The 15433-nt window shown below is 32.4% G+C and overlaps 1 protein-coding gene across 2 annotated transcripts in view; it reads left to right on the forward strand.

The window, feature by feature from the left end:
* LOC113397644 (transcription factor SOX-6) overlaps positions 1–15433 on the forward strand; it is a 179234-nt gene that overhangs the window by 103251 nt on the left and 60550 nt on the right. For both annotated transcript variants that reach the window (XM_064218462.1, XM_064218461.1), the window contains exon 2: positions 2238–2774. In XM_064218462.1, coding sequence (XP_064074532.1) covers positions 2242–2774 — 533 coding nt within the window. In that variant the 5' untranslated portion in view covers positions 2238–2241. The remainder of the gene's footprint in view (positions 1–2237; positions 2775–15433) is intronic.

Genomic DNA, 15433 nt, shown 5'->3' on the forward strand with positions numbered 1-15433 from the left:
CTATCGAGGGATGGAGTGGATACAATTGTAACTGTAAATCTATTTCAACGTATTTCCAGTCTATTATTGTCAAGTGCAGATTGTTTATTGAATTGACATCTATAATTTCCTTTTATTTTTTGTTTTTTTTTTTTTTTTTAAATTTCTTATTTTCGTAATTCTTATAAGATTACTATTGGAATATTTCTTCTTAGATCATACATATATCTACAGACGTTTTGTCCATGCGTTTATTCTATCATTCTATGATTTAGATGGAATTTACCATTTGGAGATTCATATGTGTTTCCATGCGGCAATCGATTTTAGAAATTAACGAAATTCGAAGGTTGAAAACGTTAAAAAGATAGTGGTTTAAACATTGAAAATGCTAACGATACGATTAACTTTATAATTTATACACACGTATAAAATATTTTAGAATTATACTACTGAAGAAATTATGAAGCGACGGCTCAGCGGATTCTTAATCGAATCAGACAGATCATGAACCTACGAAGACTCTGAATCGAAGGTGATTAGAATAACTATTACTGCTGTTTGTTGTAAGAAATATTTCTCTGAATCGAATACCTATTTATTGCATTCATATTAGCTGTAATTTGTACTTTATCTGTGAATACATTTTCCTTTTTAAATAAAAGGTCAAGGTAAAATATTTGTTTGGTTCAAATGAAAATATTATATTGAAAATGAAATATTAATATCTAATTTCGTCATCACCTCCAAAGCTTAAGGGTCGTCTGTCATCGTTGTACAGTCGCTACCCTCTTTTGTTGGCCAATAACACAATTTCTTGTGTCACTGTGCTAACGGGACGTTATTATATTAAAGGCAGTTGCCCTTCTTGAAGCAAACTCATCGATTTCTATCAGCCAAAAGAAATAAAATAAAATATTGTGCTATTGTAGACATTAAAGATTAAATCTAACTAAGTAAGTTTTCTGCGTTATGGTTACCATTAAACACGTATTCTTTGAGTTGATTTAAATGTAGTATTATATAAAATTTGGCTCGTATACAGAGACTAAGGATTCAATTCTAAGTAATTTCTATAGATTTTTCAGATACCAGAATTTATTTTAAAATTTATCTTGTACTCGACGGTGAAAGATAACATTGCGAAGAAACAAATTTAATGTATTTCTTCAACTTACAGACTATTCCTTAAAAGGAAGATTTTTCCCCAGTGTTAATTTACAAGCTGTTAGTTATATACCGTGTTTAAATATATACGATTTGTCGACAAAAGTTATTTTCAGAGTAGATACCGTGACTTAAAAACTTAAAGCAAGCAAAGCTGAGCCTGATAATGAAATAACTTGAAATTCGTAGCCTAATTAAGCCAGTGTGTAAACTAACAGACTTCAAAGGACGCCCGACAGTGTCTCAACAAGAAATACATTTGTTAGCGCATCCAATAAGACGATTGGGTTCCCTTATGTATTTATTGGAGTAATAGGATTCCGTACATAACACACATTCCACGCTTGTGTGTATCCACATATTACGATGAGACTTGTGTGCTCTGAATAATTTTATAGTTATTTGATATTCATTAGGAACTGACATTTAGAATAACATTTTTTTTGCAAGACGAGTACATTTATAAATGTCGACTCTTACACAATTTAACGCATATATCTTACATTTTGTAAGGTTATCTGTCGTTGTATATTAAATGAAAGTCCCTTTTTAATCAAGCAATTTTAATAATTTTGAAATAAGAGAATTATTTTAACGTTATAATTCGTTTTCATCGTGATAATCATATAAATTTCACTGGTATCCAAACGAAATGAAATTCATTCGTATTTTCTTTAAAACGCATCTGTGGTATCCATATAACGGACACCTTAAGTCTAAAGGAGAAGCAATCAGTACAATTAGCAATGCCCAATTAGGTGCTTTAACGAAGCGAGTTCGCAACTAGTCGGGAGTTGGTGACAAACACACTGACGTCCAACCTGCGATACGATCTGATATATTTGTGTTTCTAAACAAGCTTGACAAAATTACTGGTACCTACTGACTCGTTTATAGTTTAACGTTTATATTTAGATGTTTATTTACGTCTTTAAGATAATTGATTAACGTCGACCGAAACTAATTTATGAGTCACCCAATCTAATGTTTCGAGTTTACTCGGTATCTCTTTAAGATTTTGATCACAGATCTTCGACGATTCATATTTGTAATGATTTGGATAAAGTCTCAAACGAGTCCTTTATTTACAGAAACATGTCATCTAAAAGAAAGTCGCCACCCTCGAAATTGCAAGAAGGAGCCGCTGACACAGAGAAATCGGAAGCCGGACCTGCCAACCTGGATTTCTCTGACAACCACGAGTCAGACGACAACGAACATCAGAATTTCTACAAATTCTCACCGAGCTCCTCACCCAGAACCTCAATAAGTGAAGAGGAAGCGTACGAAGACGAACAGCCGAGCAAGAAGCAACGATTCGACCAATCATTAGACATGACAAATAACCTTCTAGTCCCATCGTCTTTTCTAAGTCTCCATCAGGTCAACGACCTTCAAACTAGAAGACGTGGCTCCTCAGAATGCAGCAGCCCTGGTGCTGAAGCGAAAGTTTTGGGGCTGTGTAACAACAACAATTCATTGCTGAATCACAACAGCGCCTTGTCGCTCGCACATCCGCACAAGCGGTCTATGGATGATGTTTTGAAGAGATTAACGTCGAAAATGAATAACAGTACGATTAAAGAAGAGAAGAGGCCCACGCCATCTACTACGCCTGTTAAGCACAAGTAAGCAATCGTTGACATTTCTCTTAATATACATTTTTTATATGCGTTGTGGTAAAATTTACAAATATTAAATGGCGTAATCTAAACTTTTTTATGTCAGAACCGTTTAAATTCATGCAGTGCACATAAAAATGTTACGTCTAAATGACATGATAAAACCATTCAACACGAACTAATTTACAAATCATCATATTTTTCTGACAACATACTTTTTTTACCCATATTATTTAAGATATCAATTACTTTTCAGTTCCAATTGCATATAAAATTGTAATAAATTAATTGTAATAATCATATCTCTCATACATTTCATTATATTATTCGAGATAATCTTTAGTCACCTTTATTGGTAATTTCCGATATAATTCATTAATCAAATGTTTTGTTTCGCAGTGTTTATGAAACGATACGGAAATCATTATTATAAAGATAATAAACCTTATTATGCGTGTCATTGAAGATAAATCAATGTTATTCTATTTTCAAAGTCAAAATTGAACGTAAGTTTAAGTTTTAGTCTTTTTCTTTCTGTAGCGTTCCATGTTAATGACGAAGGAACAACGGTCTTTGCTTATAAAAAAAGATAAGTTTTTAGAATTTTGCGTTTAAAATTGAACTGCAATTTAACCAACGTTACTTTTGCTAATCAATTTGGGAATTAAGATGTTATATCGCTTTAAGCTGTATAGCATATCAGAGCATAGGTCGGGCAAATGATTTACCTCATAGTAAATAGGCGAGTAATTTTAACCATTACGTACATTTTTAAAATACCACTATCCCTGGGAACTAAAAAGTTAAGTCCTTTATGACTGTGCTACACTGGCTCACTCGCCTTTCGAATCCGAACACAACAGTACTAAGGACAATATTGCTTTTCGGTACAATATGTTGCTTACGATTATCAGCATTGCACAAAGTCCATTGAAGCAGCTAGTCTATCAAACAAAGTCTCTTATAACTTAAACGTATCATTCCAAAATTTACTATTACCTAAATCGTAATAAATGCCGTCACACGCAACGACATAATGACACAACGTTAGTACAATTTTAATTACAATGTTTTACTGTCACGACCGCATCAAAATAAAGCAAGTGCTTGACTATTCGTGCTTAGTCGTTTCCATTTAATTAGCCATATTATGATCCATTAAAAACAATGTTAAGACCACCGCTGGTCTCTATAAAATTATTAAACGCCGCTTTAACTAGCTTCTTACTGTTTATATGTTTGCCATCGTCAATAACGGAGACACTATCGTTTTTTTTTTTATTTTTATTAACTTCTACGTTATCTGTGCCGCTTATTTTAATGTATGCAATATGTACATTACTTTTTTAATTCCATATTCAATGAAATGTAGAAATGATTTTATTTCTCCAAATATATAATTTTAAAGTTCCTTTGCTTTCTGTATCTGGTTATTTTAATAGGCTAACTATGTAAACGAAAACACTCTCGAATTTTAGTGCAACGTCTATATCTAACTTTTTAGTGAAACTCTATAAATACAAGTTCATATCCGGCAAGTATTCTTAATAGTGTTCCAGTTGTTAGATGTACCAATATATATAATTCAATAACATAAAATCTTCAAAAGAAATATTCGGATTCATATTACGAATAAAATAAGACTAGTGATTGAGGTATAAATTGCGAAGTGAAAGAGAATCTAGACTATATAAAGACTTAATTACTTCATTAATTGCATTAAAAGCAATTAATTATCTTAGTCATCGTGATCGCCAGTTCTTCTTGATCTGCATTTGATTACATATAAAAGGAAACTAATGTTTGCTCGCACCGTTCTCTGCGTTCAAAATTTAATTTTGACAAAAATTTTATATGAGTTTATAGTTATAGGAAATTTTCCAAAAACTCACACCCTTTTCATCTAACAAGCCTTTGAGAGGATTGGCATCATGGGTCCAACTGAGTGGACCAATAATGACGCTAACTGGATACATAGCGTGCTAAAGGTCCCATGTCTAACAAGCTGAAATGAGCTGATGTTGATATTTGTCAAAACGGGTAGTTAATCTATTAAAGATAATATTATCTGGGTTCTATTATAAGTGATCTAGTTTACAATAAATTTTGAAATAGATAATTTAATAATAGGTGAATAAGAGGTTAAGACGAGGTCAGACGATCTTTGTAAATATTTGTATTTACTTAAGCATCTTAGCAGTATCTTGTGTATTATCATAGTAATTAATGGCTTGATAAGGATTATTGTTTTCGCGGATGTTTTGGTTACTATGGAATACATTGTTATATAAATTGTTGTAATGATTTTTATTATGATAAACTATTATTGTTTACATGATACCTACTGTGGAGTAAAGAATTATTATAAAAGGAGGGCTTAGTGTTCCACAACACTTTTATTCAGATTCAAAAGACCTCATGATTCATCCTCTGTCAACGAGATGACCTATAAAATCAAATAGTGAACATAAAAACTCTTTGGTAATATCCAGATTTAAATTATTGATCTTCTGTTAAGAGCCTTTTATCAACTAGCTCATCATCTAGTTCAGCTATCTACTATATATAGGCAAAAAATATTTAGATGATAATTATAGCTACCTCACAAGTAAAAGGTATATATCGTTATACTGCTAAAGCCAATCATAGTTTCATTATTTTGGGCTTTAATAGTTTTAATACTGAAACAAAATTATCATTCATTTTGCACATGACTTAAATTGTCGTTAGTAAACACTTAATTTATAGGTGATGGGTTTGTCCACACAATTTTAAAGTTGTCTGAAATAGAAGACGATCACATATTTTTTTCCTGTTCCAAAATCAATTTTAAAGGTTATATTAATACAATGTTGTTGAGAATAGACAGTGCTAATTTGAGGCCGCATAACTTCAATAAATAACTCGTAAGCGGTAGTTACATAATAACAAAAGAAATATCGTAACCTAATTCGACGTAGCTCGTTTTGATCGGTATTAAGACAAATGCCCGGCCATTGTCCCGCGGGTATATACTAATTAAACGCAGTGCTAATCGACTCAGATTAAGATGTTAGTCCGTAATGTATAACAATCCATCTACGTTATGATGTGGCCATTTTGTTGTGGTACAAGTGTGGAGTCAGGAGAGGTTTGTTTACGTTTATATCTTGTGGTTGCTGAGTAAAATGGAGCCTAAAATTATATTAACGAATTAACGTCCAAAGTGTTCACGAAATTTTGGGTGTTCAGTGGCAACTCTGAGAGAATTAGTTTGTGTTGAATACTCTGCTTATTATTATTAATTATTATTATTATTTACTGCTCATCAGAAACTAACCTATTTAGCCAGAAATAATATAGTCCACAATTGTGTGCACTCTTTAAGTTTGATTGAATGGCAATCGTATCAGTGTAACACAGCCAATCTCCCAAATCCGGACTATTATTAAGAACTCTTAAATCTAACAGACTAGCAACATACGCTCATTCACATAAATGTCAAAACTAATTCGTATGAGACAGTACATTACATTACAAAAATTATATTGTAGTATCTATCCAATAGCTTAAAGCTTGGACCGTACCCTGCGGCCTAAGCGTTAACAATAGGCCAAAACGTAATTTGTAGTGATATATTTTGGAAGCACAATGAAAATGTTACGATAAGAAAGGCAGGTAACATTAGTTAATATGAACATCATATTAATGATTGGTCTAAGTGATCGTTCAACTGCGGCTATTTTTCATGCGTACCTTTAAATTATATTTTTAAAATATGAAAAGGTCATGGACGTTTGTGTGTGTGACGTAAGGGATAGTTTTTAAGGCAAATCCCAATGGTATTGGCTCAAAACCTAGTTCGAGCTGATATAAAGCTTAGTGTAGTTAGGTTGTGTATTATTTTCGTGCCTTATTGAGCACGTTTTACCGCTGATTATGACAGATTGTCATCCTATCTGAATATGAGAATAAGGGTCCGGTCGCGGAGCTCATATTTCTTGCAGTACAGTTTCCGATACTTATTGATTTTAATATCTATCACGATCAAAGTACATTAGTTTCGATATAGTTAGCCTTATGAACCTACACATTTTAACTTACCCAGGTTAGCTATTTCAAAATTTGTTCTTCCAGAATACATCAACAGATTTAATACCGCTTACGTCAAGCTCTGTAAATTGAATACCTAATAGACAAGACGAGATATGTCATACGAAAACAATCGACAAGGCCTCGTGACAATGCGTCTTTGTGTTCCACAATAAGTCTTTACATGGTTGACAAAGTGGCATTCTGCAAAGATTTGCCGCACACATGCAGTACAATACAATGCTGTTGTGTTAATTGTCTATTACATATGGACGTTTATGTTTATTGTAAATGACTTATGACTTGTTTTATTGTTTTAATTGTTCATATTCTTTATTTAAATGTGACGAAGGAAATAGATTTGCTTTCGAGATGAATGGCAAATGTTTACCTTTATAAAGACGTTCCTCGGATCCTTGCAATGATTGCTTTGGTTTGATATTGTCTTTGAAGTAATGTTTGTCGATGTAAGCATGATAAAGGGTGGGGGATGTCCTGGCTCTTAAATATTTGTGTTAATTGAGCATTGACAATATATCCTTAAAGTCGAATTTTTTTTTATGCCTAACTTATTAAAAGCGTGGCGTGCGACTGCGGACAAATGCCGGACAGATCGGACACGTAAATATTTAGCCGGACACGACCGTACATCAGTCAGGACGGTGAATGTGGAAAAATATTTTTTAAGTACTGATGGGAACATTAATATGTAACATTGATAATGTACTCTTAACTGATTGCTGTCATAACGGGCATTCATGTACGTAAATACAAGTGTGCTCTATTGCCTCACATTCAATCCGATACGACCGCAATCCGGAACGAAAGGATAGAATTCGGGTGCAGGAGCAACAGTTTTAAGTCTTTTCGAGATTGATACAAAAAAAAGTATGGAAAAACCTACAAATACATTATGAGACCCAAAATCTACCGCCCTTTAAGCTACTAAAACAATGAGACATACATCATCATACATAATATGCAAACATACTCAAAATCTATCAAAATCAAAATATACTTCATCCAAGTAGGTTTTTACAAGCACACTTGAATCGTCATTTTACAGAACTATATTAAATGCAAAGTTACCGGTACGGAACCGACAAGAAAATCAATAGTTACTCTTTACCAACATCTGAAATAGCTTATTCCAAGAAGGATTTATTGAGTTTGCGGAGTCGGAGACTTCCTTACGTCTCGTGTTTATACAATGATTATCACTGATCATCACTGACTCTATCAAAGTGATCAATGTTACTGTTAAACAAAGCATTGTTTTAAATATATTGTGACGACTAAACAAATAATCCCTTCTGCTGTTGTTGCGCAAAAACTGAACTCCGTTTCCATATTAATCAAGCTAGCATAGCGCAGGGAAGTGTCGGACGAAATACCGCGGTGTTCACAAAGAATTGTGAATTATCCTGTTGTTTTTTCCTGTAATCTTGACGATTACGTCTAATTACCCCTTTATGTGTATAAAAACCGTTAAATTAGTCGTCAGTTCAAATTAACCAAACAATTTTTAGATTTAATTACAATAATTTCAAATAATTACTTTCTTCATCCATACTTTTAAATTCGAAATCGGCTCGTCCGTTACGTTTTCACGATTGAATTTCTGAAACGATTTCGATAAAATTTGTTGCAGAAAGTAACTTAATTACGATTAAATTAAATCCCATAAATTCTAATCACTAATGTTAAGACACTTAAGACTTTTTGTAGTATTTACGGACATACATAATTTTACGAATGATTTCAACTTGATTTATTTCCTTCTAAGAATTATGTTACGTATAACTTGAACTATTATGTAACTAGATTTAAAAAATCAATTACGATCATCAAATATCCACTAACGCTTGTACCTAACGATAATTAACCTCAATTATAAGTTTGCAATTTAATCGTCTGTTCGTAGCGACGTTTAAAGGCTTGATACTTTCTCCATGAGATATTTTAATCCATTATTTTTCCTGTAAATACTTCAATTATATAACGTTATTTTATATCGTAACGGTCACATTGCAATAGTCAGCTTTATCGTTTTCCCGCCTTCATCATTTGAAATTGGAATGCAGCGTTAAGCGCAACGCAGTGATTGGCTCATACAATATTCAGAGCAGCCAATCGCAGTGGATCTGTGTTGCCAGTGCATCAAAAATTCCATCTGAATATACCAGTGTGGCGAGCACTAAAAATGATAATACCAACATGGCCACCCATACAATTTGCAATGAAGAATTCATGTAACACACGCCTTTACATTTGGTATGTACTTTTATTGAACATACAAAATCGAATCGTCCGGTCCATTTTATTTATTGGCAATGTATGCAGTACGTTTATAGGCGATTCTACTAAAACGACTTTTATTAGTTGACCGGAGCAGACGATGGTTGAAAGTGGTAATCAAACCCGCATTATAACCGTACGATCTGGATATAAACCTGGACTGTACTGTACTGTACTTACCTGATGATATTTTGAAACATTTAGCATACCTACCTACTAGTATACAATTTTAGTCAGACTTTAGTAGGTACTTCTGAATAAAATTAAATCTCGTAATAGAACTAAACATTTTGCATATCGTATTTAAGTTAGTTTGTTTATACCCGTTTACATTTTAAATACCGAATCAATCATCATGAAATTTTGCATACACTTCATGCATCAAAGGTACACGAAAATATTGAGGTATCTAACATCTGACCTCCCTACCTCACACGCTGATGAGGTCGCGAACGGAAACAAGGATGCTTCGAAATTTTTTTTTTATTTGTATATTATTTCTTATCTCCGACATTAGTCGATAAAAAACGTTTTCAAAGGTTTTTCAAAAACAGTGTCGCATTGTTACGTACAATTTTAATATCACGCGGATATCATTCAGCGATGTGACTAACGCACTTTCGTTTCATCTTGAATGCTCACCTCTCGCCTGCCTCACAAATCGATAATAATTCAGTATTAAAAAAAAACGACTGTCTATGTTTAGCTAACTGTTAAATACTGGCAACACTGGCAATGAAACACCATTGTATTCATAATAAATAAATGCTGATCAATGTAGATAATATATTAGCAAGTTTTTATATAAATATAGGTTTGTTTGTAGGTAGATTCAGAATGTATCGTACTCGATATCTCTCGGGCCTCAACGAGAGGATTGGCGAGTGTGTGCAGCAGACATAAAACAAATTTGACCTTAACCTTATTTAAAATGCATTTAACCACCGCAAACAGTAGCGAGGCCTGTAAAAACAGCGAGTGACGAACGATGCCCTGGACTACCTTTTAAAATAATAATGAGTGCATTGTCAGAAAGAATAGTATGGATACTCCAACTCATTTCATTATGGCTTTGTTTCAAAATTAAATTTTAAGCTTCAGTACTATACTAAATATCCTCAAAGAATTAATTGCTATTCAATATAGAAACTTATTTATTTCACACGTATAATATTTAGTTCTAGCCATTGCTATATCCTTATTATATTATCTGCAATATTCATTGAATTTATTTTAAATTGCAAAATGCGAAAAGTTTCTTTAAATTTGTAATAGTAAAATCATTAGCCATAATTCGCGCTCTCTTTTTGGGCACTTTCAGAGTACTAATTAAGAAACTCTCATGAAACAACTTAATCGGACGAATGATTTACGAACGGTCGAACATCCAAACACGGTCTATATGTATAAATAACTATAAACAGGAACAGAAAAATAGATAATTTAGAAGAGGAATATCTATCCAATGCTATCCTTCGTGGCGAGGGGTGAAGAAGATGGATAGCAACTTACCGTTGTCTGGCGTTAAGGGATTTTTTTATTGTTGCCCGCAAATTGTGTCGGCGTGCTAACCCTAGCGGTGCATACTCAATGCCCTTGTATTTACGATCAATGTGATACGTGTACTTGGCTGTCAAAGGAAATTTGAATGCCATTCTCTTTTCAAAATTAAACGTTAAAAAAATAGCTTTTGGTGGATCTTTTTTATTTTATTCACGATTGCTCCTAACTGAACCGAGGTGACCAGATCGAGAGGACGTAACCAAAGATCGCGAGTTCAATTTATTAAACATAAGGTATACAGAATAATATGTTGGTTAAAACTTTTTCACCTACACATCTACGAATCCTTCCTACCAGCGTAAAAGATCTACCGAGTCTTGGGGCTCAGTTAAATATATAATTAATTCGTTAATACCTCGTTTTTAATTTATAACCGAGTACTAGTTTAATTAATTCTGGTAATTACCGGTGATATCACACAAAACGGCCCTTGCCAAAGTAGCATATTTAAAATTATTTATAGTCATATTATTGTAATAAACAAAATAAACCTACCCTTTTCCACTTAAATGTTTAAATTTCCTGGACAGTAATTTTGACTGTGCATTGATAAACTTTCACGACAAAATATTTTATAAATATAGATTAAATAATTAAATACAATACGAATCAAAAAAAATATTACAACGATTACTAATAACGATTATTAAATATTGTCAAGATAACACGCGTACTTACACGAAATCAACAGGAACTGCTTCCGGCGGAGTGAAACAGACTCCCCGTTTCAACCTGTAAGTGTGAAATATTATTTTAAACGTATCAATAGCATTAGCATTTAGGTATATGACATCCCTTGGTGATAGAAAGCTGTGAGCAAAGATTTTCAATCAAAGGTTGGTGTCACATCGCAATCTGCTTTGATATCTTGCAGTCGTATAAAATTCACTGCACCAAACCCAAATGTCGGTACAATGAGTTAAATTTCCGTCGAAATCAAATTTAGATTGTGACTTTAATTTATTCGTACGAACTCGATCGTCTGAAATAAAAAGTCGTATCACATTATCAAGTCTCCAAAATATCAACGAACAGTATATTTGAATAATTAAAAAAAAAAAAACAATCAAAAAAGGACGTAAAGATATAATCTTCAATTAACATAATTAATTGCGTCCGAACGTTCAAAAAGTTACGGGGAAGCCCTATCGGGAAATAATAGCGCTCTTTCTCATTTGCTTCTTTAGGAACCATCAAAGAAATGTAATTTCGATCGAGAAATAATATCAAAGGAAAGTTTTAAAAAGAATGATGTCGTAAGACATGCTTTTTTTACAATTATGACACCGTCAGATGGGCGTGACGGGTAATATTGGGTGACTCGAAGTTATTTAAGAGGTAAAGTTTGCACAGGCTGATCGTAATAAGATATTATTTCGTATTCCGAGGAGAAATTTTCCTTGTATTTGTTTATGGATAAAGTTCAAGTATACTATGAAATATAATCTAAAAAAAATTAACGAATCTCTTTACAATAAACGAAAATAATTTCGGAGAAATATTATCTCGCAAAACTTAAATTGAGTCATAATGTTTGTGTATGTTTTTTTTTATATAGGTATATATATATACAAATCTCAAATATTATTAATAATTAAGCCTGAAAAATAATAATAATTGATTAAAATAATCATATTTTGTCGAACTTCGAATATATATTTTCGATTTCATCACCAATACAAGTATCAAAGTTTAAGTACGCGATGTTGTTGTCGCCAACACTTAAAATTTCTAGAACACGTTGTATTACGTCAAAATTCATCTCGTCAGCCCCTAACATGCATTTTAATGACATCACCCCGCTAACCCTAAAGAGATTTCCTTGTAGAATACGTGCTTTTGTTATTCGCTACAGATTATATAGTAGTAGATTTGTTTTTTTTTTTCAATGCTTATATCTAAGGTTTTTATATATTAGGCCCAATATTTTTTTAAATTGCGTAGTATGGTTATTAAAAAACAAAATTAAATATCGTCAAAAGGAGTAACTAGTGAGTTTCTTGTCGGATCTTCTCGATAGAATCTATGTGTCGAAAAGAACAAAATAAAAGAACGATTTAAAATTCTACTTGAATAAAATATTTTGATATTAGTTATTTTAGTAAGAGTATTCATAAACCAGAATTAGCAAATGTTTAAATTTGAATGTAGTTATATAAATATAAAAGATAGATGAATTAGATGAAAGCATGTGGCCTGAATTGTCTGTTGATTAGATAAGAGACTTTAATATCTTATATGTAATATTACAAATCGATTGAACTCTGAGTACCTAACAGTATTACTTATATCCTTTTAAAAGTAGAGAAGAATTACGAACTAATAAACTAAATTCCATTTTGTTGAGTCAACTGCTGGCTCTATTAGTCACCCTAGACTAATAGACCGTTTTGTTAGGGTGGACCATAGATATTCCATAGCTTTTGTTTTAGTGGAAAATTGATTGAATCGAAGCGATGTCTGAAACTGCGTACACCTTGTCGATTTCAGTTGATCAACTTTAAAATTGGAAACGATTTGAAATAAATAAATAACGCTTAAAATAAAGTTCAATAAAGGTTTGTCCTAGTATATATAACAAATGTGAAAGTTTTTATGTTTGAATGTTTTTTTGCAATTAGACAAAAACTAAATTTTTCACATTTCTCAACACAAGATTATATAGAAAAACACCACGGAGATGGTACTTGATGACTTTCAGGCAGCACATATAATATGTATTTGATTGTATTGTATGGATATATCTTTGTATTACAAATATTTGAGAAGAGTAACAACTGATTTTCTTGTCGGTTCTTCTCGATACAAGCACTTTTGAATCGTCATTTAACAAATATTAAGCTACCACCGATTCGGAATGTAGATTCTACCGAGAAGAACCGGCAAGAAACTCAGTAGTTACTCTTTTTAAACATTTAAGAATACAGTCATGTTAGTTAAATACAATTATATATGAATGTAATATCCTATGGAAGTCAACAAGTATTTAACTCCGTGCTTATTTATCCGACGAACCAACAACGGAAAGAGCTTATAAAAACCTACTTTAGTAAAGTATATTTTGACTAGTTGTCACCCGAGGCTGCGCTCGTGATTTAGGAATTGCTCGTCAGATGTTAGCCATAAAGAACAGCCTTTCTTTTTTCGAGTTCAAGCTTGCTTTATACGAAATTTCCTTAAATTCGGTTGGGTGCTTTGCCCGTAAAAGAGTAACGTCAGATACAGATACTTACACATTTAAAATAATAGTACAAATGATTAGTCTGTTAGATTAATTTACAGGGAGTAATAAACTCGTCACTATGGTTGAAATTAAAAGAGACTCGTGAACTCGATTCGCGCGGCCCTACATACAAATGAAGCTATAAAATGCATATAATTTAACACAAAACTACCGTATTGAATCGATTCTATACAAAAACAAGGCATTTTATTCGGCAGACAATAAATTACAAGTGGCGTTCCAGTGAACAGGAAAATAAAACATTGCTTTTGATCAGGTTGTATCGGCGAGGCGTTTGTACCGACTGACGCACTTGGTATTAACCATTCGTTAATTTAGGATGCGATGTTTTCTTTTTAATTTCACTGTTTTTCTTTATTATTCAAAAACATGTGTATTTTTTGTATGTATGTACAAATTAAGTACTGATTAAATTTGATAAATATTACATTTTCAAACTTAACAAAAACCTTTATGAAGTCTTTCGGGATTAGGATTGAATTTAAAACAAAACGCGGAGTGCGTTGATATAAAACTATCGGCAGCTATAGAAAAATCATTCGTCACAATGTATTCCAATCGTACCAAAGACGAGATGTAATCATACAAAAAGATAGTCCATAGTCCTTGCTCGTATTTAAACTTCTAATAAATAGTAATAAAATTAAAATTAGCAATACAATTACATATAGAAAACAACAGGTTTCATTTAATCCAGACGACGGTGTCCAAATACACCTCGTTGATTATTTATGAGATAAATTGTATCACAAAGGCAGGTGTAGATTATACCACTTTTGTTCTTAATAAGAATACATTGAACTACATACACCTACACGATATGTATGCAAAATGCGGAGAGAAATCGAACCTGCTGTCTGTAAAAACATTAAAACCTTGTTGAAATAGTTTGTAAGGTTCTTTTTGTACTGATAATATTAGTAAATATACTCGTATATTGAAAAAATTAAAACTAATTAATAATTATCATAGTTTTTTTTTTTTTTAATAATAATTGAAAATAACTCATAAGTTCACAACCTAATCGATTTATATGTTGTTGAGTAACAAACTAAATGTCAAGTAAAAACAATGACGAAAGAACGCACCTCAATCATCCGTACGAATAGCAATGTGAACGATATTTTGATGGGTAGGCCTTTAATATTTTGTGACAAAAAATAAGTTTCTTAATTAGCCCTCGTTACGATAATGGAAATGATTGACGGACCTGCCACCGGTTACTGGTCCAGCGAAAGTGGACCCATTGTAGCTCTGACCTAAAATAACAAGAATAATTATAATTATCATTTCTTGCTGTGTGGGTTGGGATTGAAAGTTGATCGAGTTGAATGAGAAAATCGTCCTGGAATATTTCCATTTCATCAAAAGACTCTTTGAATAAAGAATATCTTGATTATTTAATCATGATTCGATTATACTAGTCGAGTAAGTTTACAAACAATATTTATTTATACAGAAGCTGAAGTTGCGACATTTTTTAAAACGT

The sequence above is a fragment of the Vanessa tameamea genome, chromosome 22, assembly GCF_037043105.1.
Source record: "Vanessa tameamea isolate UH-Manoa-2023 chromosome 22, ilVanTame1 primary haplotype, whole genome shotgun sequence".
NCBI lineage: Eukaryota > Metazoa > Arthropoda > Insecta > Lepidoptera > Nymphalidae > Vanessa > Vanessa tameamea.